Source organism: Bos taurus, chromosome 3 (assembly GCF_002263795.3).
Source record: "Bos taurus isolate L1 Dominette 01449 registration number 42190680 breed Hereford chromosome 3, ARS-UCD2.0, whole genome shotgun sequence".
NCBI classification, from domain to species: Eukaryota; Metazoa; Chordata; class Mammalia; order Artiodactyla; family Bovidae; genus Bos; species Bos taurus.
In genome coordinates this window covers 25,047,609-25,074,564 of record NC_037330.1, presented here as the reverse complement: position 1 = coordinate 25,074,564, position 26,956 = coordinate 25,047,609, and the positions used below count along the sequence as shown (strand labels likewise).

Here is a 26,956-nt window from a genome sequence, read left to right as displayed (position 1 = left end):
TCAAAAGCATCAATTCTTCTGAGCTTAGCTTTCTTTATAGTCCAGCTCTCATATCCATACATGACTACTGGAAAAACCATAGCCTTGACTAGATGGACCTTTGTTGGCAAAGTAATGTCTTTGCTTTTTAATATGCTGTCTAGGTTGGTCATAACTTTTCTTCCAAGGAGCAAGCATCTTGTAATTTCATGGCTGCAGTCACCATCTGCTGTGATTTTGGAGCCTGAGAAAATAAAGTCTGTCACTGTTTCCACTGTTTCCCCATCTATTTGCCATGAAGTGATGGAACCAGATGCCATGATCTTAGTTTTCTGAATGTTGAGCTTTAAGCCAACTTTTTCACTCTCCTCTTTCACTTTCATCAAGAGGCACTTTAGTTCTTGTTCACTTTCTGCCGTAAGTGTGGTGGCATCTGCATATCTGAGGTTATTGGTACTTCTCCTGGCAATCTTAATTCCAGCTTGTTCTTCGTCCAGCCCAGCATTTCTTATAATGTACTCTGCATATAAGTTAAATAAGCAAGGTGACAACATACAGGCTTGACGTACTCCTTTCCCTATTTGGAACCAGTGGTGCTAGTGGTGGGAAACTCAACCTCCCCACACCTGCTCCTCGGCACAGGGAAACGTCAGCGGAGGCTGGAGATGTCACTAATAGCCTTGGGTAAGGCAGCAAGGAAAGCACAAGGGAAAGTACAGAGATACGAAAAGCCTCTGCATTTCCCTCTGCACCAGATATAAAGAAAGTGAAAGTGAAGTCGCTCAGTCGTGTCCTACTCTTTGCGACCCCATGGACTGTAGCCTATCAGGTTCCTCTGTCCATGGGATTTTCCAGGCAAGAGTGCTGGAGTGGATTGCCATTTCCTTCTCCAGGGGATCTTCCCAACCCAGGAATCGAACCCAGGTCTCCGGCATTGCAGGCAGACGCTTTACCGTCTGAGCCACCAGAGAAGCCCATATATAAGGTGTTCCATAAAATATGGCTGGGCTCTGTTCCCTTGAGTTTCCACTCTCCTGGGGAAGAAAGAGGGGAAAAAAAGCACATGAACAGGGAGATGTTCATGCATTTTATGAAGGATAAAACCTGATATAGTAATAGACACACAGTTCACCACTCTCTAGAAGCTAGTGCTGGAAGGCCTTTGAGGAAATGGCATTTGAGTGAGGACCTGAAGGATGAGGAGTCATCCAGGTGAGAAGTGGGGAAAAGATGAATTGTGTATGCAAAGGCCCTAAGTCATAAAGGACATGAATGTGCTCAAAGGCTTGAAAAGAAGTGAGTATAGCAGGAGGAGAGTGGGCAAGGGAGAGAGTAGCCAGAATAAGGAGGGGGAAGCAAGTCATAGGTCAGGTCATCCAGGGTTTTGGAGTAGGGGATTCACATATTTACGTCCTATTAAAAATGCAATGGTAAAGACCATAATGGTTTTAAATGGAGGCTTACTGTGAAGTTGCCACATAGGAATGCAGGAGATCAGTAAGTAAATTCTAGAAATAGTCCAGATAACACTTAATGGTAATTCAGATTAAGGTGTTGGCAGAGTGGAGAAAAGAGGACGATTTAAGATCTGTTGTGAAAGTTGAAATTACAGGGTGAAAGATTAGAGACGAGGAGTGAAGGCGGAGGCAACAACAAAGATAACGCCTAGGATTTAATTTGAGTAACAGGGTGGTTGATGGTGCCACTCACAGAGACAGGTGTTGGGATGGGAAATTGCTTTTAGTTAAGGTGGGCAGACTATTCAGAATGATCTTGTTAAATCTGAGATGCTCCTGAGATGACAAGGAAACAGTTGACTGCAATTGTATTCTTCCCAGAAGAAAAAAGATTTGACTGGAGTTACAAGTTCGGGTGTGGGTAACATAGAGATAGTAGTTAACGGCATGGGAAGAGATAAGACTCTTGGGGAAAGAGTTCTCAAGAAATATGAGAAGTGAAGCTGGGGTCATGCTGGAAACTCCAATACTTATCAGTCAGGTATAGGAGGAGATGTTGGCAAAAGATAGAAATGACTTAAAAAGTGGGAAAAAGTACAGAGTGTGCAGCTAGAGAACCAAGGAACTGAAAAGTATGGGTGGTTACAGGTGACGTCATGGGAGCAGCCTTGGTGGAGGGCGGAGGCAGTGAATAGGGAGGCAGGAATAGTGGGGTGACCACTTGTGTGGACCACTGTCTCAAGGCCTTTCCTTGTGAGCACTATTCACAGTAGCCAAGACACGGACACAATCTAAATGTCCATCAACAGATGAATGGATAAGAAGATATGATATATACATATACACATATATACATACACACGATGGAATACTAGTCAGCCATATACAAGAACAAAGCTATGCCATTGTAGCAACATGGAAGTACCTAGGGATTATCATACTAAGTGAAGAAAATCAAATAGACAAGCCAAATACTATATATTACTTATATGTGGAATCTGAAATATGACACAAACGAACCTATCTAAGAAACAGAAGCAGACTCACAGACATAGAGGATTGACTTGTGATTGCCAAGGGGGAGGGGCCTGGGGTGGGGATTGAGCAGGAGGTTGGGGTTAGCAGATGTAAACTAGTATATACAGAATGCATAAATAACAAGGTCCTACTGTATAGCACAGAGAACTCTATTCAATATCCTATAATAAGTCATAATGGAAAAGAATATCTTAAAATGCATATATATGTAAAACTGAATCAATTTGCTATATAGCAGATGTTAACACAGCATTGTAAATCAACTATACTCCAATAAAAAAGTAAAGCATACAACTAATCTAAATGTATTAAAAAAAGAAGAATAAAAAGGGAAAACCCTTAAAAAAGAAGTTAGCTTGTGAAGGGAAACTGGAGCTCTGAGATTGTTCAATGGATGAGTGAGCAGGAGAGGAGTATAATATAAAGCTATGTGTGTATATATTAATATGTACATATGTAAAATCAGGAGATGTTGTGTTTGCAGGCTGATGGAATCTCCAGCAGACAGGGAGACATTGAAGTCATTGGGGAGACTCCTTGAGGAAGCAAGGTGGGGTAAGATCAAGAGAACATGTCAATAATTGGACTTTGATAGGAAGAAAGGCAATTTCTTAGTTTAATAAAAGGAGCAAAGCTGGGATGGGTGGCTGGGTGTGGGTACAAGGAAGAGAGGGGTCTTGATGTGTTGAGGGAATGTTTCAATGTTTTCAAGCGAAGGACGAGGCAAAGTTATCAACTCAGGACGGGCAGGTATGAGGTAGGAGGTTTCACTAGAGAAGATAATGTGAGTCATCTCAGAAAGTGGGGAAGAAAGCTCACTTTCCGCCAGTGTGGAGAGTTTGTTAGAAATTTTGAGACGGCTCATTTAAAAAGGAACCAGAGCCCAGATCAGTGGCGCAGAGTCCAATTAACTCAGAGGCGTTGGTAAAACTTGTGCACGCTCTCCTAACCATGCCTCTCTGATCATGGTGAGTCCACTAGAGTGAACAACTCCTGTGCAGCTCTGAGGTGGACAGCTAGGCTCATCACACAAGAGTCCCAAGTTGGCCAACAAAATCTTCCAGAAACTTCTACAACCATCATTTCAAACAAAATCGCAGGGTGATCTTCAGAACAGAAGAAACTGTTTTGGGTTAAATTATTCTGAAGGTGACTTCATTTCTTTCATTGACCTTTATACATGCATTAATATTCCATCATTCCAAAATCACTTTCTGAGTGTGGTGGTCATTTGTGTCTCAATAAGACCATTGTCGTTGTTTAGTCACCAAGTTGTGTCCAACTCTTCTGCAACCAAATGGACTGTGGCCTGCCAGATTCCTCTGCCCATGGGATTTCCCAGGCAAGAATATGGAGTGGGTAGCCATTTCCTTCTCCAAGGCATCTTCCCGACCCAGGGATTGAACCCAAGTCTCCTGCATTACAGGTGGATTCTTTACCATCTGAGCCACCAGGGAATGCATTCCCTTAGCAAGGCCAAACTTGATACCCTGGAGACAAGCATTTTTTAAACTTATTTCCATTAACACTGAAATGACCAATACTGATCTCCCTCCTTTCACAAAAAAATTCTTCCTGATTTACTTCCTTATGTAACATTTTTAAATTATAAAAATAATCATAATTGAAAAATTAGGAAAAAATTGAGGAGTTACCAAAAAAATTCACAGTTCCACCATCCAGAGAAGATGGGTAAAGAAGCTATTAATGCCTTTTTTCAAATTATGTTTTGGCGTCATTTTAATGTAATCATTACCGTCACCTCTACACAAGCTCTGCATTTTCCATTTAACAATGATGTACCTTTAATTGATAAAATATCAAACAGTATTGCTATGTAAAATATTTCTCATAGTAACTCTATACACGCTTTTGTGGTGTGCAGACACTAATTGGTAAAGAACAGAAGCAAGTGAAAACACCTGGGTCTTTCTGAGGTGTCAGAGGCAGGCAGAGAAATCCTCAGTACATTTCTGAACATGTTGTTGTTTGCCCTACTCAGTCCCCACTGCTCCCCTTGGCTGACTCTAGTGATGGTCTAATTGCTCCTCTCCTGTGTCCTGTCTGTATCTCCTTCCCTCCACACCCGAGCTGAACCATGGCAGTCCCTTTGTCCCTTTTTCTGAACAATGATTGACTACTTGCCCCCTAGGAATCTACTTTGGTCAAAAAGTTCATCCTCTTCCACCAAGCCCTAATCACAGGAAAATCACCTCCTATCTATACCTTCCCTTTCCCTTTCTTTTCTTCATTCTGAATAAGCCCCTCCCTGCTATGGGTTTATATCTTTGGATCTGAGGGCAGGAGTGGGGAGAAGTAAACCAGGTTTGCTGAGCCCACTCCTAAATCATAAGCTAAAACTTGTTTGCACCAACCTCTTCTGGCTTTCTTGCTTCTGAATAACATGACATGCATGCTCCCATTCTATGGTCATCTCCTTACAACTTGAAAAACTCAGAGGAAACCCTTGCCAATTTAAGACAAAAAATTCAGGAGGGGGGTGTATTCAATAGCCCTTCTTTCCACAATGTGAGGGGAACACAGGCTCCCCTGCATATGAAGGGGGAATCAGGTTTGTTACAGAGTACATTTTCTTTAAAATGCAGTGGTTCCAAAAGGCATCTGGATGCCTCCTATGGTGAGAAGATCTTGGACAGGCACAGAGGTCTCTTACCAGTTAAGCTATGTAGCAGATGCGGGGCTCTTGTCCTAGCAATAACCAAAAAAAGAGTCTTTGGGTTTCACATACTCAGCTGAGTATTAAATGACACCCACCTAGAATTCTTAATCTTGTTATTCTCACTTTTTAAAGGTTAAAATACAAAATTCTCCCTCTTTGGAATTGGGCAGACTAGTTATTTGACACTTCAAAAGTATTTTAGACTATATTTTATTTCTAAATGATTTCTTAATACCAAAATTCAAATACTTTTCTGGGTATTCATTCTGTTGTTTTTCACAGTAGAAGGGAGGGAAATGGTAAAAGTCAGTGGGACTGATAAATATCTATACTTCATCTTGTGTGTGCGTGCTACATTGCTTTAGTCGTGTCCGACTTCTTGCGACCCTGTGGACTGTAGCCCACCAGGCTCCTCTGTCCATGGGATTCTCCAGGGAAGAATACTGGAGTGGGCTGCCATGCCGTCCTCCAGCAGATCCTCCCGACCCAGGGATCAAACCCACGTCTCTTAGGTCTCCAGCATTGGCAGGCGGGTTCTTTACCACTTGTGCCACCTGGGAATACTTCATCTTACTCTTACATCTACATATTTGTGTATAATTTGTGTTCAATATATGTTCTATCATAAGATTCTCAAGGTAATATTATTAAGGATATTGATAAGAAAAGATGTCATAGAAGTTAAGTGACTAAGTCACTCCATTATCACGTGACTTCTGAGAAGCAGGATTTATCTTCAGAGTGCTACTCAATTCTCTTTCAAAACATCATTCTACGCATCTCGTAAACGATCTATTGACCACAGATGATGAGAGGACAAGATGGACTGAAAGAAATGTACGGTGTCAAATAAGTTTGAAAGAAACAGATTAAACAATATTAAAGAGATTTGTTTTCATGAAACTCCTCCATCTTTAAAAAGCGAACACAAAGTTCATTTAAACAGGGCATTATTTATGATTTCTTTTAATGGAGAACTTGGGACTAAATGGTTCTAGAACCTACTCTGGAGACACAAGGTTGTGGGAACATTTGGTGGCTCAATTAATCCATATCTATAAACCTAGGCTAGGGCTGCCCTGATAGCTCAGATGGTAAAGAATCTGCCTGCAATGCAGGAGATCTGAGTTCGATCCCTGGGTTGGGAGGATCCCCTGGAGAAGCAAATGGCCACCCACTCCAGTATTATTGCCTAGGAAATCCCATGGACAGAGGAGTCTGGCAGGCTATAGTTCATTGGGTCACAAAGAGTTGGACACAACCAAGCAACTAATACACATATGAACCTATACTAAGGAAATTATTCAAAATATGAAGAATTTTACAAGATAAGATTGTTCATCATGACATTGTTTATTATGAAAGAATACAGAAATAATGGAGATGATGAACAATAAAGGAACTTTAAGTATGGTAGTCAATAGGATGTCACCTAGCCAATAACAATGGTAGGTGTGGATGCTGTGGTAATGAGAAAAAATTATGGTATATTTTAACTGAAATAAAACTGGATTAAAAACTTTTAAAATATTACAGCTGTGTAAAGAAACACATCCATAGAAAGAAACACAGCAAATATACCAAAATGTTAACATTAGTTGTAATAGGGTTGTGGCGTTATGAACATTTTGTTATTCCTTTTCTATACTTTCTATTTCTTTGCCCTCCCTGCATGCCTGCCAGACAGAAAAGACAATGCATGGGATTGAGTCAGGACCTTGCTTTCCTAGAGAACTGCTGAGGTGTAGGAAAGGTAAGCCTACAAGTGTCCTGCGTTCACTTGACCAAATGATACAATCTAGAGATTGCACAAAGTCCTGGGGTGCCATAGTGCCATCTTCAGGGTGCAATTCTTCACCCACAGAATCAGGACATAGCCATGTCTGTGTGGTGGTGGTGGTGGTGGTGGTGGTGGGTAGGTCTAGGTCTGATGTCTATCTGATGTCTGTCTCCTGCAGGATCCTTTGTGATTCGGCCAACGCTATCCTACATCCAGAAGGGAAGAGAGAAGGGCTGAGGACGTTTGGAGGAATCCCAGTAAATCTAGTTCTAAGAGATTCCCCCAGAGACAAGCTCATTTCTGGGCAGGGTGGCTGGGTGGGTGATGAGATTGGATAAGAAGTCAGGATTCCCTTGGGAATAGGCGGTTTCTTTGAGCAGTTCCCCCACTTAACCTCAGAATGTTGTGCATGCGTGCTAAGTCGCTTCAGTTGTGTCCGACTCTATGCGAGCCTATGGACCGTAGTTTGCCAGGCTACTCTGTCCATGGGATTCTCCAGGCAAGAATACTGGAGTGGGTTGTTGCGCCAGGGGATCTTCCCAACCCAGAGATCGAATCTGTGTTTCTTATGTCTTCTGCATTGGCAGGTGGGATTTTTTTACCACTTGTATGCAGTGTAATTAGCAAGTTGGTAGATCCCACTAAGTAGTCATTCGTTCCTATAATGAGGCATTTCTGGGAAGTTCTCTACTGATTGCCAGCCAAAAGTTCTATTTTGCATAATTATTGAGACACAGAAGGGGTTTGTACAGTCATTAAGAACGTGATCTTAGAGTCTGACAGTTCTGGATTTAAATCCCAGATCCATCTCCATTCAGCCACTGGAAATTTACTTAGCTTTTCACACCCTCAGTTTTGCCATCTGCAAATTGAGAATAATACTCTGTACCTCACAGAGTCATTTAAAGGATTAAGTGATGTAATGAATGTAAACAGCCTAAGTATAGTGCCAAGCAGACAATAATAGTAGCTAATTACTGTTATTAGCTCCTGTAACAGTAGCTATTTGTATTTCAAAATACTGTTCTATTTTAAATATGTATATTTCTTTACATTTTTCCCAAAGTCTGTAAAAGGTTTCATTAATTAATAGCATCCCAATTAGGAAAGCGCTGCTCTAGTTTACAGATAAACCGCCAATGATTTACCCTGAATCACTGAATTTTGTAGCTCTTCAGATCCAACAGTTCTGTTGGTAGTATCCTCATTTCGATTATCCAGCCTCAAAGAATTCCACGCAGTTAGTGAGGCAAGTTATTCCTTTCCGGAAACCACACAGGTCCCTCTAAACTGAGTTTCTGCTCTTCCTCTGTTTGATTTCTTAAAATAGTTTCTGAAGATTTTAACCACAACTGAATCAAAACTAACCAGCCTGTAATTTCCTGGTATGTCCCTATGGCCTTTCTTTTAAAACAAAACACACATACAAAATGGCATTACATTGGCTGGTTTCCAGTGTTTCGGGGTTTTAACTGGAGTAAGCTGGAAAACGTCAATGAAAGTTATCCTAATTTCTCCTTGTCAGTCCTTTGGAGTAGGTTCTGGGCTGTTGGGGCTTCATCATGATATCTTATCAAATTTAGGTGCTTTTAATTTGGAGTTATTTTAAGAAAAGTTTACCAATACCAGCCGTCCATATTCCTAACTGCATGTCTTCCTTCTCTTCAGTTCTAGGACATCGAAAAATAAGGCAACTGGTATTAAGTAGATAAGTCAGAAAGAGAAAGAACTGCTCTGCTTTTATATAAAAGATATGCCAAAAAATATCTAAGAAAATATGGACTGGTTATTTGAATTCACAACTTAAAAGCACAGTTAGAGTATATTTGAATCTTTCCCCAAAACCTATCCAAAGCTTCTGAACTCAGCTCAGATGTACAGACTACATTTAGTTTGGCTGATTATTTAAATTAGTTAATTTTTTTGTTTGTTTTATAGTCATTTAAATTTTTTCCACGATTAAATGTTTTCTTTTAGCTGAATTCTCAATATATTTTAAATATTTTGATTCACAACGAAGTGTTTTGGCTTTTAAAATGTTTATAATTAATATATAACCTAAAAGTTGTAATTAAAAAGAAGTAAAAATGTGAATAATATTGTAATATTCAGATAATGACTAAATTAAAACCTGGTTCAGAATAGAAACCAATCAATTATTTTAAAATTATAATGAACCTTATGAAAATATATGTCCCAGTAGATTGTTTCTCTAAATGCTTGTTTCCATAAATGTTTGTTAAATTAACAATTAACAACAAATTGATAATGATATAACTAAAAATGCACAATAAATGTTCAGATAATGATATGTGCAAGGAAAATTCAATTTCAAGCAAAACATTCTCCTATTCAGATTTTAAGATAAAATAAAATCTAATTTGGGATTAATTATATGAAAGAATCATATTCAGAAGTTCTGAAATGTTAAAATACATTTCTAGAAATAAAGTATATTTTCTTCATGATATGTATGTTTGGAAATAACCAACAAGATGTTTCCAAACAGATAAAAGTTTCAAAATATATTCAACTTACTACAATTAGAGGCAGGAATTTGTCTCCTAGAGATTCACATGCTAAAGGGTTCTAAACTGTTCTTCAAGAAATATCTTCCTTGTATTATTTTTTATAATATTAATTATCCAGCATACTTTCTTCATAGACAAAGAAAATGCAATGTTAAGCATAGTCTGAAGTATTATAAATGATTAAAATTAGTGGAATCTAAAATAATGATATTTTACTGTATCTGGCTATTGGAACTATATTATTAAGCATAGATGGTTAAAACAGAATCAAATATGTAGTGTACATACATTTTTTTCCATTGGAGAAAAAGGACAGGGACCTAATTATATTACTTTTTTTTGTCCACATAGTCTCCCTAGTATTTTCTATAACTACTGCTATGAATAATTGTCAAGCATTTGTTTTAAAAAATGCAATTCCAAAGATTCAACAAAGAAGAAACAAAACACTCTGGGTTGTACAAGTGTAAACATATAGCTAGTATTTGAGAGAAAGAAACTATATATCATGTTGATGTTAAAAAGCTAACGAGAGAGTCACTCCTTGCAGGAATCTCAGAATCTCACCAGGGGTTCAGAAAGAAGAAACTGGATAAAGTCCTCTTTTCTTTTTTTCATTTTCTAATCCACAACGTAGCATCAGTTTTCATGCTTTATACTTATTTTGCTATCTGCTCAATTCCCTGGCTGACAAGCATTAACCTCAATTGTTTTAAGTGACCTGCTGGGCAGCATTGTTGAAATGAACATAGATTATATCACCCCTCCAACAACTCCCTTAGTCTTGCCTTCACTGAGATAACTTTTCTGGAGAGTACTCCCTTCCTTTCAGTTTTCATCCATTTATTTAGCACTGGCTTGTGTGTTTTCAACTCAGAGATTTTGGGGTTGATGTTTTGGGAATCCAATCTAATGAAGATACCGATTAGATTATGTAATTGTTGTCTCTTAATTGCTCAAAGAGTTCTTTTATGCATCTATTACTTTCTTATTTTTATAAATCTAAAATTCCTTAAGATTCTTAAATTTTCAACAAAAAGATTATTTCTGTATCTTAAGAATTTTATAACTGCATTATTATTTTGTTCACATTTCAAAGAAATAACAGTGCAGAAATAATTTTATACTGTTAGCTGTAAAAACTTCCTCGGCTTCCAGGATATCCCATTTATTGTTACTTAAAATTTGTTGACTGAAATCTAAAACCTACTCCTATCACAACTACTGACTCAAAACAGGTAGTAAATAAGTAAATCAACACTCAGCAAGTAACTTACATTTGTAGGTGCTGTGGGAAAGCACAAAGCTAATAGAAGGTGTAAGAATTTTCGGAGGACTCAGAGTCTACTTTTTATAATTCAGATTCCCATGTGACACTGGAATTTTAAAAAGGCAAGAAAAGCTGTTTCTATACTAGTTTCAAATTTTCCAATTTTTATTCTGCCAAGTCTTAACATCCCTGAGTTCCCTGAGTATTGCTTGAGGTACAAATCTCCTGTACCCGATAGAAAGAGCTTCATACAGATGGAAAACTGTACCATCAACTGTGTCCATTTAAGTAGAATTTTCCTGGGAACAATATATATCACCCTAGTAAGAGGCTAAATAGGGAATCTCTTTGAAAAGCATAAAGCCCTTTATTACAAATATAAGGTGGTATTATTATTATTTTTTTCTGTGATTATCCCATCAAGAGTTCAGTGCAAACAGGAAAGCCAAATTTGGGGAGGTGGGTGGTCTTACAAAGAGGAAGTAGGTATTATTGGAATGTGTTCACTTTTCTCTTTTTTTCTTCCATGACTTCGTTTTGCCGCTCCCATTTAGAGGCATAAAGAAACAATTTACTTATAAATGCATTTCATACAAACAAATGCACACATACTTATTACACATGTGCAAACAGAAGCATTTGACTTTCCAAAAATATTTCAGCATAATTTGGAAAATAAGAAAAACTTTTCTCATTTTGACAAAGGGTTAAATAGCAAATGGGTTTGCAACTGGCATCACTTTGCCAAAAGGACTTTAAAATATTTTTTTTTTTCAGATGAAAAACACAAATTTTTGGAAAACACACAGATTGACTTCATATGCAAATGAAAAATCTATATGTGAAGAAATAATCAGGTACATAATATGGGAGTAGAAGTGATGGTTTGCTGCTGAAATATTTAGATTATTAGGAAGGTACAGTTGTAGCCTATTATTTTAATAAGTACTCTATTGAATATCACGTAAAATATTTAAAATAGTTAGACCCTGACTTTGCGGGGGTTTCTCACCTTTTTATATTCTCCTGACTCCGTGTCTGTCCTCTGGTTCCCTAATTTGTTCCTAGCGTACAAACAGACTACCATAAAAACGACCTCAGCCACATGCCCTGGAATATTGTCACATTTCGGGGGAACTTACTTTTAATGGGTTTGTCTTTGAGAAAATGTAATTCCTCCACTAGCTCTTTGGATAGACTTTCCCCTGGAAAGTTGAGGTGATGGTTAAATGTGCTAGGTAACACTTCGTGGCAGGCTTACGGAGAGAGGAAGTGCCCCAGAGAACCTGGCTGCAGCTCAGTCACTCTTGCTGGTTTAGAAAACCCACCACTGCCCTCCCAGTACCTTCTTCTCGCTTTCCCGGCGCTGCTGGTCTTTTAACTTAATCTGAAGAAGCTGAAATTTCAAGAGTTTCCCTATCAGTGGTAAGGTTAATTTCTCTCCGCTGTCCATAATTGCTTTTGCTGCCGTTAACACCTATGAAGAAACACAATTATTAGGAAAGTGGCATTTTATAACCTTTGGCATGTCTGTCAGTGATGAAAAGACAAAATGGTATTCTGAATTTCGTAATATTTGTCTTACTGCAAAGGTGCCTCAATGCTGGCCAAAAAAATTAGGGAAAAATGCCCCAATGCCATAAAGCGAGGCATTTACCCTCTACCCGAAATATATTGGGTTGTCTGAAAATGAACTTTTTCCAATAAGGGCTTCCCATGATGATGCTTGACTCAGACTCCCAAAGAGGGGTGGAGGAAAGACAGGCGGGGCTCGGTGTCAGGATGACCGACGGGTCAGTTTCATGCTACAGAAAGTCTATTGTTTGGCACAGCCAATAGCCCAAACTGTCAAACCTTGACTTATTAGGACGCTATAAATTAAGTAGGGTTTTATAATAATGGAAATGGCTATGTTAGCAGTCTTTTATTTCTTGGTGACCAAAGTCAAATGAAAGATAAAAGCTGTTTGACACAGAGGCGCCATGCGAATGTTGCTCCCCTACCCCCACTCCCTTGCAATTTAATGTTGATCCTGTTGGTATGCAGCCTAATTGGGGTGAAATAAGGTTATTGAGTTTTCTTTGGGTGACGACAGCCACTAGGAACATACAGCTGTATTGTCCAGATGTGTGGCACTGACAGCCTGTTTTATAACTATGCTTTTTACAGCTTGTTTCCCCTAAATTTCACACAACTCTAACATCTGGGCCCTTTTCCTTGGAGCCCTATAACCACTTTATTTACTGCAAAAAAAATAAAATCATGTAAAATATACCATAAAAAGTTGTTACGTGTTTCTCTTTCTTCATGTTGTCTCCCTAATAAAGTTCACCGCGGCCGGAAGCACTGTCACAAAAGTAATCTAGTCAAAGTGTTTCTCGACTTTTGTTTTTAAGCAAGTATCAGATTTATTTATAACCTCGGGATGAATTAGGTGTTACTAAAATGTTCTGACATGTTGCTTTTCTCCCCCCTTGGAGCAATTACTCCTCAGGGCGCATATGGTGTCAATTTCAGAGCCTCCCGTCTCAGACAATGACCGCGCACACTGCATCTCATCAGGCTGCGTCTTGTCTGAGGTTCATACCAGTCCTTGGTCAGGGCTTTCCTGACCGATCTGGTTCCTAAGGACTTTTCACTTTGCCAAGGGAAATAGCTGAAAGGAAGGGAGATGGCTATTTTGCTTCTAACTGCAGATGGCCCTGTGGATTATCATAAGCCAAAATGTAACTGGACCGCCTGGAGACCACGTCGGGGTTTCCTGCCTTGCATCGCAGGAGGGGAAAGCCAGGGGAAGAACTCCTTTAAAGCTGCTGTTTCCAAAAACCAACGGAACAGACCAAATGTCAGAAAGCTTTGCGTGTGTCTAAGCAAACACTCTCCGTGAAACAGAGCTCTTTGCTTTTTATGGCAGTTCTGCTCCTGCTAACACGATTTAGGGAAAGGGACATGATGGCTGTGATTTCTGGGAGCTGGAAAACATAAGGGTACACCTGCAGAACCTCACCATTTAATGATGACCAGACTCGAGAGACAAGGGAATCCTGAGGGGTTGGACAGTTAGTTACATATAAAATGAAAGCAGTCCGATTGGTTCCAGTCTCAAGGGTAGGTGTATCTGGTTTGAAATGGTGTGTTTCAATAATACCAGCTAAACACTGTGCAGACAATCAGGCTTCTTTGTGACATCTGGTTCAAAATATACAACTCTGAGTTTGTAAGGCTCAGAGCAGTCTAGCATGGGGTGTTTCCCTGTGATACAAATATAATGACAGTGTTGAAGGGAAGTCAACACTGGCCTGGGTCTCTTTTCCTGATGATCTGTGAAAACAGGATATTTACCTACGTCTGGGGTGGTGTGGGTGAAGCCTGCCTGGCGTCACGGTGATGGATGGGATGTCTCTGGAATTGCTTTTTATCCCCATGTCCCTATGAATGTTACCTCATGGTGTTAAAATGTACTCAAAGCACAACAAAACTTCCCAAGAGAAAGGTATTTTTCAGGCCATAAATGTTATTTCTGGTTCATCAAAAAACTGTCTGTAGAGAGCTGGATTTAAAACAAAAAGCTGGCAAAGCCTTAAAATAAGAATGATATCCTCCTGTGAAATGGGGAGATGAGGAGCTGCAGGGCACCCAGGTTCTCACGGACACAGAGCCCATCAGAGCAGTGGCAGGGCGAATCCCAAGGAGGCGTTCTCCTCCCTGAACAGGCCCAGTCGGAGGGAGACTCAATGCTGACGCCCACACTCCTGGAGAAGGACACAGCAGTGCACGTGGCCTCATGAGCAACCAGCAAGCTTGTCCTTTCTGGAAGAGATGTGACTCCCACACGTGCCACTGTCTTTCTGTGCTTCCCCCAAAGGGAATGATCATATGACTCCTGGGGGTAATTAAAGTAACTAAAAGTCTCTTCTGAAAAAAATCTTAGACTGAAAATGTTTACGGTATGTGAGTCATCCCCTGGAGAGGTAGAAACAGAAAATTATTTATAAATGAATTTCTACTGAAAAATCTTTCTTCTCACACCCCACAGTTCACACTTCCACCCACCAGGAACTGGATCTTAGATGAAAAACCAATCCTCAGAAATCTTTGTCTGAAGGGTACATCTTTGAAGGAAGAAAAACATATGTGTAGATTTTAAAAGGTGGTGCAGTTTCTCGAGTAACGTTTGAGAAAAGCTTCCCTTTCTTGCCTCACTTGTAGTAACTGAAGTAGTAATCAAAATGTCAACCTTTCAGAATTTTAAGCATTTCTTGTCTAGTATCTGGGCTTCCCTGGTAGCTCAGATGGTGAAGAATCTGCCTGCAATTCAGGAGACCTCAGTTCAACCCCTGGGTTGGGAAGATTCCCTGGAGAATGGAATGGCAACCCACTCTAGCATTCTTGCCTGCAGAATTCTGTGTACAGACCACGGGGTAGCAAAGAGTCAGACAAAACTGAATGACTAACACTTGTCCAGTATTTAGTCAATGTGTGTGTGTGTGTGTGTATCTGTGTGTCTCTCTGTATATATATCTGTGTATCTGTGTGTGTGTATTTCTGTACGTCTGTGTGTGTGTGTGTGTTGGGGAGGTAAGATGGCAAGGGCTGTCGGTCTTGGGAGGATGAGGGATATAAGAGAAAAAGGGCACAGTGAGCTGATCAGAGCTATGGTGTAATTAGACAAAATCCCGTTTCCAGAACTAGGCAGAAAAAGTCCTCAGTGGGTTGAAACCTGGGTACTCATCAAGTCAAAATACCAAACAAATGATCCTGACATGAGTCAGAAACTTAAAATAATGAGTCTTACGGGCAAGTGAGACTTGTTAAATAGAGAAAAACTGCTGCCAGACAAGGCCTGTGTGTGTCTCCTAGACCTACTCAGGCCAGGCCACGGGGCCTGCCAGGGCTGTGAGGGATGTCCAGGTCAACGTACCCGAGGTGCTCAGTTCTGGAAAAGTCTAGTGGAGGAAATTTAGCTTCAAAGAGTGCAGCTGAGGCAGGAAGACACATCTGTGTTTTACTGTGTGAAGGTCTGATTTTGAAGGTAGATGCCCTTTGTCTTCTAGGAAGTTTGTGATTCTGAGCACACTAAGAAATAAAAGCATTTCACTGTATATCACTGGCCTGCCTCAAAGATTTATGTCATATTTACTGTCTAATGATCTGATCCAACAAAAACACACCAAATGAGCCAAATTCTTTGCTTTCCTGGGGATCAGGCCCACCTACAGCCCTCTCCCCCACTCTTCATCCCGTTCTGAGGATCCTCCCCACATTAGTAGTAAGCACGGCATCAGTCTGGACAACACTTAGAACTGCTCCAAAGGTTCCCAGGGGAACTGAATATATGCATGTGTGCAAATGTGTGTGTGTGTGTGTATATATATATATATATGTGTGTGTGTGTGTGTGTGTGTGTGTGTGTGTATAGATGATAGATAGATAGATAGATAGATAGGACTTCTGTGGGGTCTATAGATCTGCTGCCTGGCTTCCCTGGAGTGCTTATAGAACACCTTGCATTGTAGCTTAACTTGCTGCATGTTCAATCCAGGTGAGTTCTAAGGAAGGTTAAGACTTTGGATCTGCATTTCTCCTGCCTGGAGCAAGCCATGGGAAGGAGGTGGTGGGGAAGAGGGAAAGGTGCTTATGTTGGCAGAGAAGGGAGGGGTGATGAGAGAGGCATAAGGTGAGGGAAGACTTTCCCTGCAAGAGTTCCAAATAGTCACCCTTTCTCCTAAAAATCTCTTGGTTTCAGGGTCTTCTTTGAGTGTCCATGTTATTTGTTAGAGTAGCTGTAAAAATGCTTAAGGCATGATTTCACATTTAACCCATTATTCCTGCATCAGTGATTTAGGGTTGGTTTGGAGATGTAAAGACCTCAGCAAATAGGAACAGAATCCATAAACCTGACTCACTCCAGACTAGCCCAGGGCTGAGCAAATACGTCTTTAACATGCTAATTTTATTTGTTCATTTGTTTTTTCATTCATTCATTCATTTGGTATCACATTCTCTTGTTTCTCTCATTTCTTTAATACATGACTGAGTATAACACTTCCTTATCATGGTACAAAGTCCAAACAGTACCAGAAAGACATACAGTGGGAAAAAAATGCTTCCCCAATCTCCTCCATTCCATTGACCAATTCTTGTCTTAAAATAATTTCCTATGCAAATATAGACATACATCTTTTTATATTTTAATACAAATAGTATCACACTTTAATATTGTCAGGTGGTTTGTGTTTTTACATCCACAGGTAGCCAGGACAGCTTTCTAGGCTGACATATATTGTTTGCATATGCATTTTTAAATTATTGGTATAAACCTCTATTGTATGGGTGTTTGGTCATTTACTTAATCAGTTCCCAACTGATGGACATTTTGGTAATTTCAGGTTTTTTTTTTTTCCTATTAAGCTCATGTATATTTTAAATATTTATTGATACTTCCAAATTGACATCTGAAAAGTTAGCAGCATTCTTGTTTCCACCACTGAATGAAAGGATATGCTCCCACATGGGCCCTGTTAACTGGATTTTCTCCAACTTTTGTCTATATTCATGCTGACAGGTCTGTGATTGTGGAAATGTTCTTTATCTGTACTGTACGACAAAGGAGCCACCAGCCACTGGCTGTTATTGTGCACTTGAATATTGCTAGTGTGACTGAGGAACTGAATTTTTAATTTTATTTAAAACTAAAATGTAAATAGCCACGTGTAACTCGAGGCTTCTGTTTTGGTCAGGACATGTCTGTGCTGCAATAAAAAGTGGAAAAATTACTATTTCATTTAAAATTATGATTATTTAAGACAACACGGATTTATTGTATAAGCACAGGGAAATATAGTTAACATCTTATTATGACCTATACTAGAAAATAATTTATATATATATGTATAACTGAATCACTTTGCTGTACACCTGAAACTAATACAATATTGTAAATCGGCTATACTTCAATAAATAAAATAATGTTTGTTTAATCATCCCACCACTTTGTCCCTTTGATTTTACCCTTAAAACTGAAAGAAAAGATATTCTTATGGCACCATCCTTGGCAAAGTTGATTAATGTAGGAATACTCATATGCATTATTAAATATAATGGTACACTCAGATATTACCCAGTGAAAGGTAATGGAAATTTATGACTTCCAGGCTAAGATATTTTTTTCCGCTCATTTAAGAAATATGCCCTTGAACAGGTGAGGATAAACGGGACTTGCCTGAGGCATAATTTAGAAAGATACAGAGTGTCTTTTTGCTGTCTAAATCACTCCTGCCACTAAAACAGAAAAGATTTAACTTAGTAACTCACTCTGAATGAATTTTACTATACCAGTGCGTAAGCTGTATTATAAGGTTTTATCCTTTAGTTACAGAACGAAAGGAACTAGCAACTGATGATATAATTTCAACCAATAAGTAATAGGTGTGACAACTGAGAATTTAGGGTGGGAGGTGACTACTATCTTTCACCTGAAAGCCTGAAATGCTTGAGGCTGACTCTGAAGATGAATATAGTTTCGCTTTTGTGCCCCCAGAAGACTGCCCCCAGAAGACAACAGCCTTCCGGCCATGACTAGCTTCTCCTCTACCCACCCTCAAGTTTCACTGCCTGGAGTTCTTACACTCCACGACTAGGTCTGCAGGGGAAGAACCGTGAGGGGAAAATGGAAATAACCTTGGGGCAGGGTCAGAGGAGGAGCATCTGAGAGGACGAGAAGGTGGGTGGGGCAGAAAACCAGCAAGCCAGCAGCTCTGTGCTGTGGGGAAGAATACAGGCAAGGAAACTGCTCTGGGAAGTAAGACCTGGGACTTGTCTGTGTGTGACTGTGTCTGAGTGTGTGTGGACATGTGGTGTGTGTATGCATGTATCTGTGCCTGAATGTATCCGTGTGCATGTCTGTGTATGTGTATATGCATGTCTGCACAAGTATGTGTGTTCATGTGTTCAGCTGCCTTTGGGGATGGTCAAGATCATTAAAAGATAGTTTATAAAAACACTGGCAAAACTGAAACAGCAGATATGAAGAATTGGTAACAAGAGAAAACTAACATCTTTAATTGGCACCTTAAAAGTAATACTGTTGATTATTTACCATTTCTAGCTAATTATCCTGCAGAACACAAGTTCCTATGTTTATCAATAACACATGTCAGAATATATATCTATATTTTCATCAAAGTAAACTGTAACTTTATGTGCCATCTTCAAAGTTTCAGTTCAGTTCAGTGGCTCAGTCGTGTCCGACTCTTTGCGACCCCATGAATTGCAGCACGCCAGGCCTCCCTGTCCATCACCATCTCCCAGAGTTCACTCAGACTCACGTCCATCGAGTCGGTGATGCCATCCAGCGATCTCATCCTCTGTCGTCCCCTTCTCCTCCTGCCCCCAATCCCTTCCAGCATCAGAGTCTTTTCCAGTGAGTCAACTCTTTGCATGAGGTGGCCAAAGTACTGGAGTTTCAGCTTCAGCATCATTCCTTCCAAAGAACACTGAGGACTGATCTACTTTAGAATGGACTGGTTGGATCTCCTTGCAGTCCAAGGGACTCTCAAGAGTCTTCTCCAACACCACAGTACAAAAGCATCAATTCTTCGGTGCTCAGCTTTCTTCACAGTCCAACTCTCACATCCATGCATGGCTACAGGAAAAACCGTAGCCTTGACTAGTTGGACTTTTGTTGGCAAAGTAACGTCTCTGCTTTTGAATATGCCATCTGGGTTGGTCATAACTTTTCTTCCAAGGAGTAAGTATCTTTTAATGTCATGGCTGCAATCACCATCTGCAGTGATTTTGGAGCCCCCCAAAATAATGTCTGACACTGTTTCCACTTTTTCCCCATGTATTTGCCATGAAGTGATGGGACCAGATGCCATGATCTTCGTTTTCTGAATGTTGAGCTTTAAGCCAACTTTTTCACTCTCCTCTCTCACTTTCATCAAGAGGCTTTTGAGTTCCTCCTCACTTTCTGCCATAAGGGTGGTGTCATCTGCATATCTGAGGTTATTGATATTTCTCCCGGCAATCTTGAGTCCAGCTTGTGCTTCTTCCAGCCCAGTGATTCTCATGATGTACTCTGCATAGAAGTTAAATAAGCAGGGTGACAATATACAGCCTTGACGTACTCCTTTTCCTATTTGGAACCAGTCTGTTGTTCCATGTGCAGTTCTAACTGTTGCTTCCTGACCTGCATACAGGTTTCTCAAGAGGCAGGTCAAAGTTTGCTGCTTGTGTATTCTGCTTTTGTCTTATATATGCTATGCGTGTATGTGTTCATTCACTCAGTTATGTCTGTCTCTTTGCAAACCTATGGACTGTAGCCCACCAGGCTCCTCTGTCCATGGGATTTCCCAAGCAAGAATACTGGAGTGGGTTGCTGTTTCTTCCTCCAGGGGATCTTTCCAACCCAGGGATCAAACCCATGTCTCCTGCATTGGCAGGTGGATACTTTACCACTGAGCCACCTGGGAAGCCCTATATATGCTATATATACTTTTAAAATGACAAAGTCAGAGGACATACTGCCCCAGTGTAAGTGTGTACATATGTGTGTGTTTTTCACAAAATTTTCAATGTTTAGAGTGAAAGGTGGGTGAAAGGTGAGTGAAAGTGGAAAGTGGGACTGATTCTAAATATTTGATGAGAAGGATGGATGAGCAGGTGATTTCAAATAACTGAAAAGAGCCACTTATATAGAGATTCTCTCATAGGAAAAGATTCCTGTTGGGAATTTAGGTCCTTGGGTTCAAGGGATGATGAACCAGCTGCTGAAGCCACAACTGCACATGGGCAGCGAAGTAGAGAAGCATAGGCTGCGTTTGTATCCCGGTCTTCTCAAACAGTACCACTGGGTAGCCTTGAAAAAGTTCCCTAATGCCTATAAACCTCAGCTTTTTAAGCTACATCCGGGTTTCTCAACGGTGGCACTACTGACAATGAACGCCAGGTAATTCTTCATTGCAGGAGGTTTTTGTGTGCACTGGAGGCTGTTTTTTCCACATCCTCTGGCTACCTCAATGGTGACAAGCAAAGTTATATCCAGAGATTGCCAAATTTCCCCAGGGAACAAAACCATCCCTGGTTGAGAACCATGGATGTACATAAAAAGGATATGAACAGTGCTTATTTCACAAGACTATACTGAGAGTTGAATGCAATAGCGCACAGAAAGGGCTAGCAAGACTTAGGTGAATGATTTACACACAGAAAACTCTTACTAAAATGAGCTCTTACTGTTCTTATGCTTGCATCCAGAGAAGGATTAGAATTCTTGAAGACCTTTCAGTTCAGGTTGGGGGAGAGAGAAAAGGAGCGGAGCAATGTGCATTTGGGCAGGCAGAAGGGGACCTTAATCTGTTACCAGATGGTGGCAACCTGGATGTGCCTTTCACTTAACCCTTTCTCTGTTCTGACAAGGACAGGTCAAGGTCCATGTAGAGAAAGCGGAGATAAAAGCAAAAGGTGTAAAGATAGATTTCATCATGGTGCATAATGGGAGTGTATAATGGGAGAGGGGAGAGAAGGAGGAAGTCTGCTATTCTTAATTTCTTCTAAAACTAGAGGAAGGAATGATCCGAGTGTTCTGCAACTCCTCAGCTTCCTTTCTGTTCCCCCCACTCTCTTCCCTCCTTCATTCCTCCTGCGTTTACCGAGTGCCAACTTCATTGCATTACTTGATCCTTTATGTGTCAAGTCTATCCAGCTCACATTCTTTAAGTAATGAATAATTTCCAATGAGGCATAATTGGAAAAACAGCTGGAAGGAGCAGGGTTAGCAGTGAGAGAAGGCAATGGGGAGAGACAGAGAAAGAGGAAAGAAAAGGAAGAGGAATGACTGAAAAATATTTTCTCACTTTGAGCAGAGGAAAAGAAAATAATCAAGCGATACGAAGCTGTCCCTACATAAATTTCAAGGTGACGGAAGATCTAGGTTCCATATAGATCATCCTGTCTGTCTCACAACTGGAACGTTATGAAAGGGCTCAGACCACAGCTTAGTGAGAAGTTCTTAATGATGATAAATATCCAGAGCAGGTGACTCCTGGATCATTTTCAGCTGTCCATAATTAAACTGGTATCCATCTCTCGACAATGTCAGGGCTGTAAAATAATTCCAGTCATTGGACCCCTTACATCTGTGCTGAAATGAAATAATATTTGGCAGTAACAAGGAGTCACTGAAACTAAATAAACAACCCCTTTCAAGACTACATAAAAGTCGGTAACATAATAACATTTGACAGGGATTAAGACCTCTTTGGGGCCTAAGGAAGTGTCAGAAGCAGGAATAACAAATACATGGACGGTAGAACAGATCTATGCTCTAACAGACACGTATAATTTGAAATGTGATGAATTTCCCAAGAGAGATGTGTATTTGGAACACCTAGTTTGCACATGTCAGAAAGCACAGGACTTATCTTAGAAGCCTTTGTTGGGGTTACTCTTCCACAGAAGGACAAAAGCAAAGCTTCCCCTTTTCATTAAGGAGTGTTCGGGTTTTTGTATACTTGTGCAATATATACAGGCTCATGAAACTGAATGTGATATCATGGGGAAGGATGGTGAGAAGTTCAGATATATATTAGCTTCAGGTATGTATTACTAACATATGAAACTATTACCTTGGTAATTTTTGTTTTTTAGATCAAGCTTTTTTCCTCAGTCCCAAGATGCCCCCACCCCTCTGATGTCATTCTTGGTTCTTCCAGCTTGTAGTGAAAGCTTCAACTGAACAACCTTCTGATTTTTTGAACCTTCCCTAAGGGAGTCAGCTCTCTTGTATCGGAGTTACTTGTGTCCAGGGTTTGTAATCTCTAGGAGCTTGGAAGGGCAGATCCTGATCTGATTTATCTTTCTCCACCCCTACACAGAATCTTATGCATATGTTGTTCAATAATTCTAAAATGGGTCTTTGGAGTTATTTCTTCCTTGATTTGAAGGTAGGTGTTTTCAAATGTTCATAGCTACTGTGATAAAGCTCCACGAGTAGATTGCAAGTATCAGTAGGTTCCCAGGCAGAGTAACACACAGATGGTTACACAGCACACACTATGTGCCAGATAAGGATTGTTCCAACAGTAGCACTAGAATAATTTAAGGATTACACTTTAGATGGGCTTCACAGGTGGTGCTAGTGGTACAGAACCTGCCTGCCAATGCAGAAGATATAAGAGATGTGGGTTCGATCCCTGGATCAGGAAGATTCCCTGGAGGAGGGCATGGTAACCTACCCCAGTGTTCTTGCCTGGAGAATCCTGTGGACAGAGGAGCCTGGTGGGCTACAGTCCATAGGGTCACAAAGAGTCGGACACGACGGAAGTGACTTAGCATGCATGCACTTTAGATAGTCTAACATTTAATTCTCACTTTCCCTTTGAGGTGGTGACTCATCATCCCATTTTACAGATAAAGAAACTGAGGCCTGGCAATCACATAAGTAGTGGCTGTGGGATTTGAACTCAGGTTACCTGGATCCAAGGTCCTGTTCTTCATTACCACATTCTGTGGCCTCACAGAAGCCTTTTTACCCTGGAGCTGGAGTCACTGAGCTCCCATCTAGTATCCCAGCCCCTCCCCCATCTCTATACCCAGTCCCCATCTTAGCTGGAGGGATGTAGAGTTTTGTAACTTTTTTTTTTTTTAGTTTAAATACTCTTGACTCTCTTACTCATTTTGTCTTTACCTGGTGCCTCCACTCTAAAGAGCTGTATTTCTTTTTTTCCTCTGAGACCTACTGGGAATCTGAGACTGGGAACCCTCCGTCCTAAAATAGCTCTGAAGGGTGGCAGACCATGCTATTTTGGAATAAGAATTATTTTGAACTAAAGATACTTGAAAAACAGATCCCTCTGGGGACTTGCTGTTCCAGGGGAGGATCCCTGTGCACTAGAAATAATCCTAAACTCCCTGGTCCAGGATTGTTTCAGGATGAGCTTGTGACCTACTTCAGCCCAATGGGATATGAGTAGTTTCCTGAGGTGGCCAGATCCTACCTCCTCAGTCATGACAGAGCTTTGGGAGAAGGCTGCAGCCATCCCACCTCTCTGGGAAATGGGTCGCCACACAGATGGGGGAAGGGTCATTCCTCATATACACAGGAAGTGGGGTTTAAGCCCATGGGCTAAAGCTGACCCCCAAACCTGTCTAGACTTCTAGTTATACAAGCTAGTACACTCCCTTTTGTTTAAGCCAATTATAATTTTTTTTTCTTGTGAAGTAGAAGTAAGGTGACCAACCTGGTACTGATATGGCATGAAATTCATGCCTTCAAATTAACAGAGACTTAAACCACACACACACACACACACACACACACACACACAGTGATTATAAGGTGTGTCTCTGTATATTCAGCTTTCAGCCTTGTTAGACTGTCATTTGCTTCTAGTGCTGGAGGCATGTAGGCTGGTCAGAGGTGTTCTAATTTGCTCAGAGGCTAAAGACCAAGAAGTGGACAGGCAAGCAGTACCATCTGCCTTGACGAGCAGGGGAATGAGCAAAGCGTGAACATTCTCTGGCCCTTCTCAGATTACTGTTACTTTGGCAGAACTCAACAGATTGGAGGATGTAAGTATCCTAAACGTTTTGATGGTACTTCTGTCCCTCCAACTCCAATAGTACCTGGTACAAGTGCTCAGAATGAAAGAATGGATGGATGGATGAACACTGAACAACAGAGAATGTGAGGAGAGGAGAGAATCAGTGGGTCCATTGTACAGTTCTGGGTGGGTGGTAAGCGCGAGGCAGAGTATAGACGGAGAGAGTTCATCCTCGAGAAGGATGGCCTCTTTCCTGACCCTGTGAATAGCACGTGGACACAGGTGAGACTGTATGTCTTCAAGCGCAGGCTCAGAAGTACCTGGATGCTTGTTGAGAAGGTGTGTTCCTGGACTTGTCTGAAGATGCCCCTGATCCCCGTCACTGGCTGAGATTTCGAATAGGCATTTTTAAATGAGCTCTCCAGGTGATTCCGAGTCTCCCCTCTTTGAGGGCCACTGACACAAGATGGCAAGAAGAGGTTAGAAATCAGAAAGACTCACACCAAAGACCTTCCTGCAGAAACCTTCCCAGATCCCCATCTGACACCGTTCTCCCTGGCCCGACTCCCCAGCCCTTGTTCATATTTTCAACCAGGCTCCTCCTGCAGCTGTGCCTTTAGTAGCAGTCTTGCTTGTGTGTCCTTGTGCAATGGACCTGGAGCTTGGGCGGGGCTCTGATGATGGCTTCCTTCTTTTTGTATCCCTCACAGCATCTAAAATCTGCTTTGAAATCACTTAAAGCAAATATTCCCTGTTCTGAATTTAGACAACAGCGGGTCTCCTCCCATTATCACAAGAAATCTGAAAATGACATTACATAATCATTTTGCTTTAATGAATTCCACAATTACAAAGCACAGCCAATAAAAATATGATTAAGCATTCAACCTTAACAAGTTTTGTATATCAAATAGATTAAGATAAAAAATACAATGTTGCAGAGGGTGTGGTTAAATTGGAACTGTTAGAAGGAATGGGAATTGGCACAAATTTGTCTCGAATGCATTCTGACAATGTGTGTCAAGAGCCTACAAAGATTTACATACTTTGATTCAGTAATTCTACTTCTTGAAATGTTCCATAAGGAAATAATCAGGGTCCTAACTATTGGTAAACAGTCTAAATTTAGCAAAAGGAGGAGTGGTTAAATGAATTATTGAATAGGCTTTCTATTAATATTATGTAGATACTGGATATGGTTTTAGAAAGAGGCTAATGTCATAATATGTGGAAAGGATATGATAGAAAGCATAGTAAATTCCTATTTTTTTAAACCAGTATACATCTCTGAATGGTGGAGTAGTCTACAGATACTTAAGTACTTACTACTATATGGGCTATGCTCTTTCTACGTTTCCCAAATTTTCTACAGTTACCATGTGTTACTTTCACAATAAAACAGCTAATAAATAAAATATACAATGTAAATGCTATACAGACTTTGTAACAGTGCCACCCCTCCATCCTCTTGCATAATTTTTCCAGCACACTGATTCTACTGTCTTCACCTCTCACATTACTTTCCAGCCCACTATTCTTCAAAGGCTTCCATACTGAAAGGATAAGGTTTTCACTCCTTAGCAGGTCACACCAAGTCCCTGATGACCTGGCCCTGACACACCAGCCTCGTGCCTAGCTGCTGCTTCCACTTTCCCTCCTATCCTTCCGGGATACCCACTATGCGGAGTTTGTTGATTATGCTATGCTGTGTATATATCTGCCTGATTTTGCCTGGGCTGATTCCTGTGCCTAGAATTTCCCTTCTTCCTTCATTACTTCATAAATTCCCCATTCAGCTTTCTATCCATTTTCCTAAAACCTTTTCTCCAAAACTTTTGAAAGATTTAGGCATTGCTCTCTGCACTCAATGTACTTTCAATAACTTCTTTGTTATCACATGGTAATAGAACTGCTCATTTCCATCTCCGTCTTTTGGGTTGAAGGGTGAAATTAACTTTGTAATGGGCAGAGGGTAAACAGCCAATACGATACATGCTGAATGAAAGAATCAGCATACAAATCACACAGCCCTTCACTCACATTGTGTGGGTTGTCCCTTGTATAAGGGCACCCTGCAATGCCACTGTGTCCGACATCCAGCCAGCCCTCCTCTCGCCAAGCCAGGGTGCTCAGAAGCTGGGAAAGCACTTGGAGCCAGTTCACTAATTGAGAAAGTGACTGGTGTCAGGGGAAGGGCCTGATATGCCAGAGACTCATTCCACAGACCCATTGCACAAACATTTACAGTGTCCTGCCAAAGTGTGAAAATCAGTGGCTTCAGTTTCCAAATGCAGCCCTGGGCATGTGCAAGACTATCCACCAGGAGGGCAAAAAAATTAGAACCTCTGATGACATTTGCCTTTATTTTTGTCCTTTTTAATCCTTTTATTTTTTTTGATAATGTTCTATGATATTTGTAATTCATATTCTTATACATACCCCTCTCTCTGTATACACACACAACATACATGGAAAAAATGCTGTTTTTTTTTTTTTTTAACTGATGGGATATGTGATGAAAATAACTTGGGATTGCTAGCCTAGAGCACTGGGGTTTAGTAATGAATAACACATGTCCTCTAATGCTTATGCTATTCACTACGAAGCAGGGGGAGACAGATAAAAACAAACAACCACAATACAACACAGCAAGATGAACTTTGCCTACAGGAATCCA

At 40.6% G+C, this 26,956-nt stretch overlaps 1 protein-coding gene across 7 annotated transcripts in view; it reads right to left on the bottom strand.

Moving 5' to 3' along the window:
* Window positions 1-26,956, bottom strand: part of SPAG17 (sperm associated antigen 17) — a 256,137-nt gene that overhangs the window by 182,221 nt on the left and 46,960 nt on the right. For 6 of the 7 annotated variants that reach the window (XR_009493800.1, XM_059884728.1, XM_059884727.1 and 3 more), the window contains exon 4: window positions 12,081-12,212. The exons of the other annotated variant lie outside the window; for it this stretch is intronic. Coding sequence is in view for 5 of the 6 variants with exons in the window: in XM_059884728.1 (XP_059740711.1) it covers window positions 12,081-12,212 (132 nt within the window). In the remaining variant the exon portion in view is untranslated. The remainder of the gene's footprint in view (window positions 1-12,080; window positions 12,213-26,956) is intronic. 7 annotated transcript variants of the gene reach the window in all.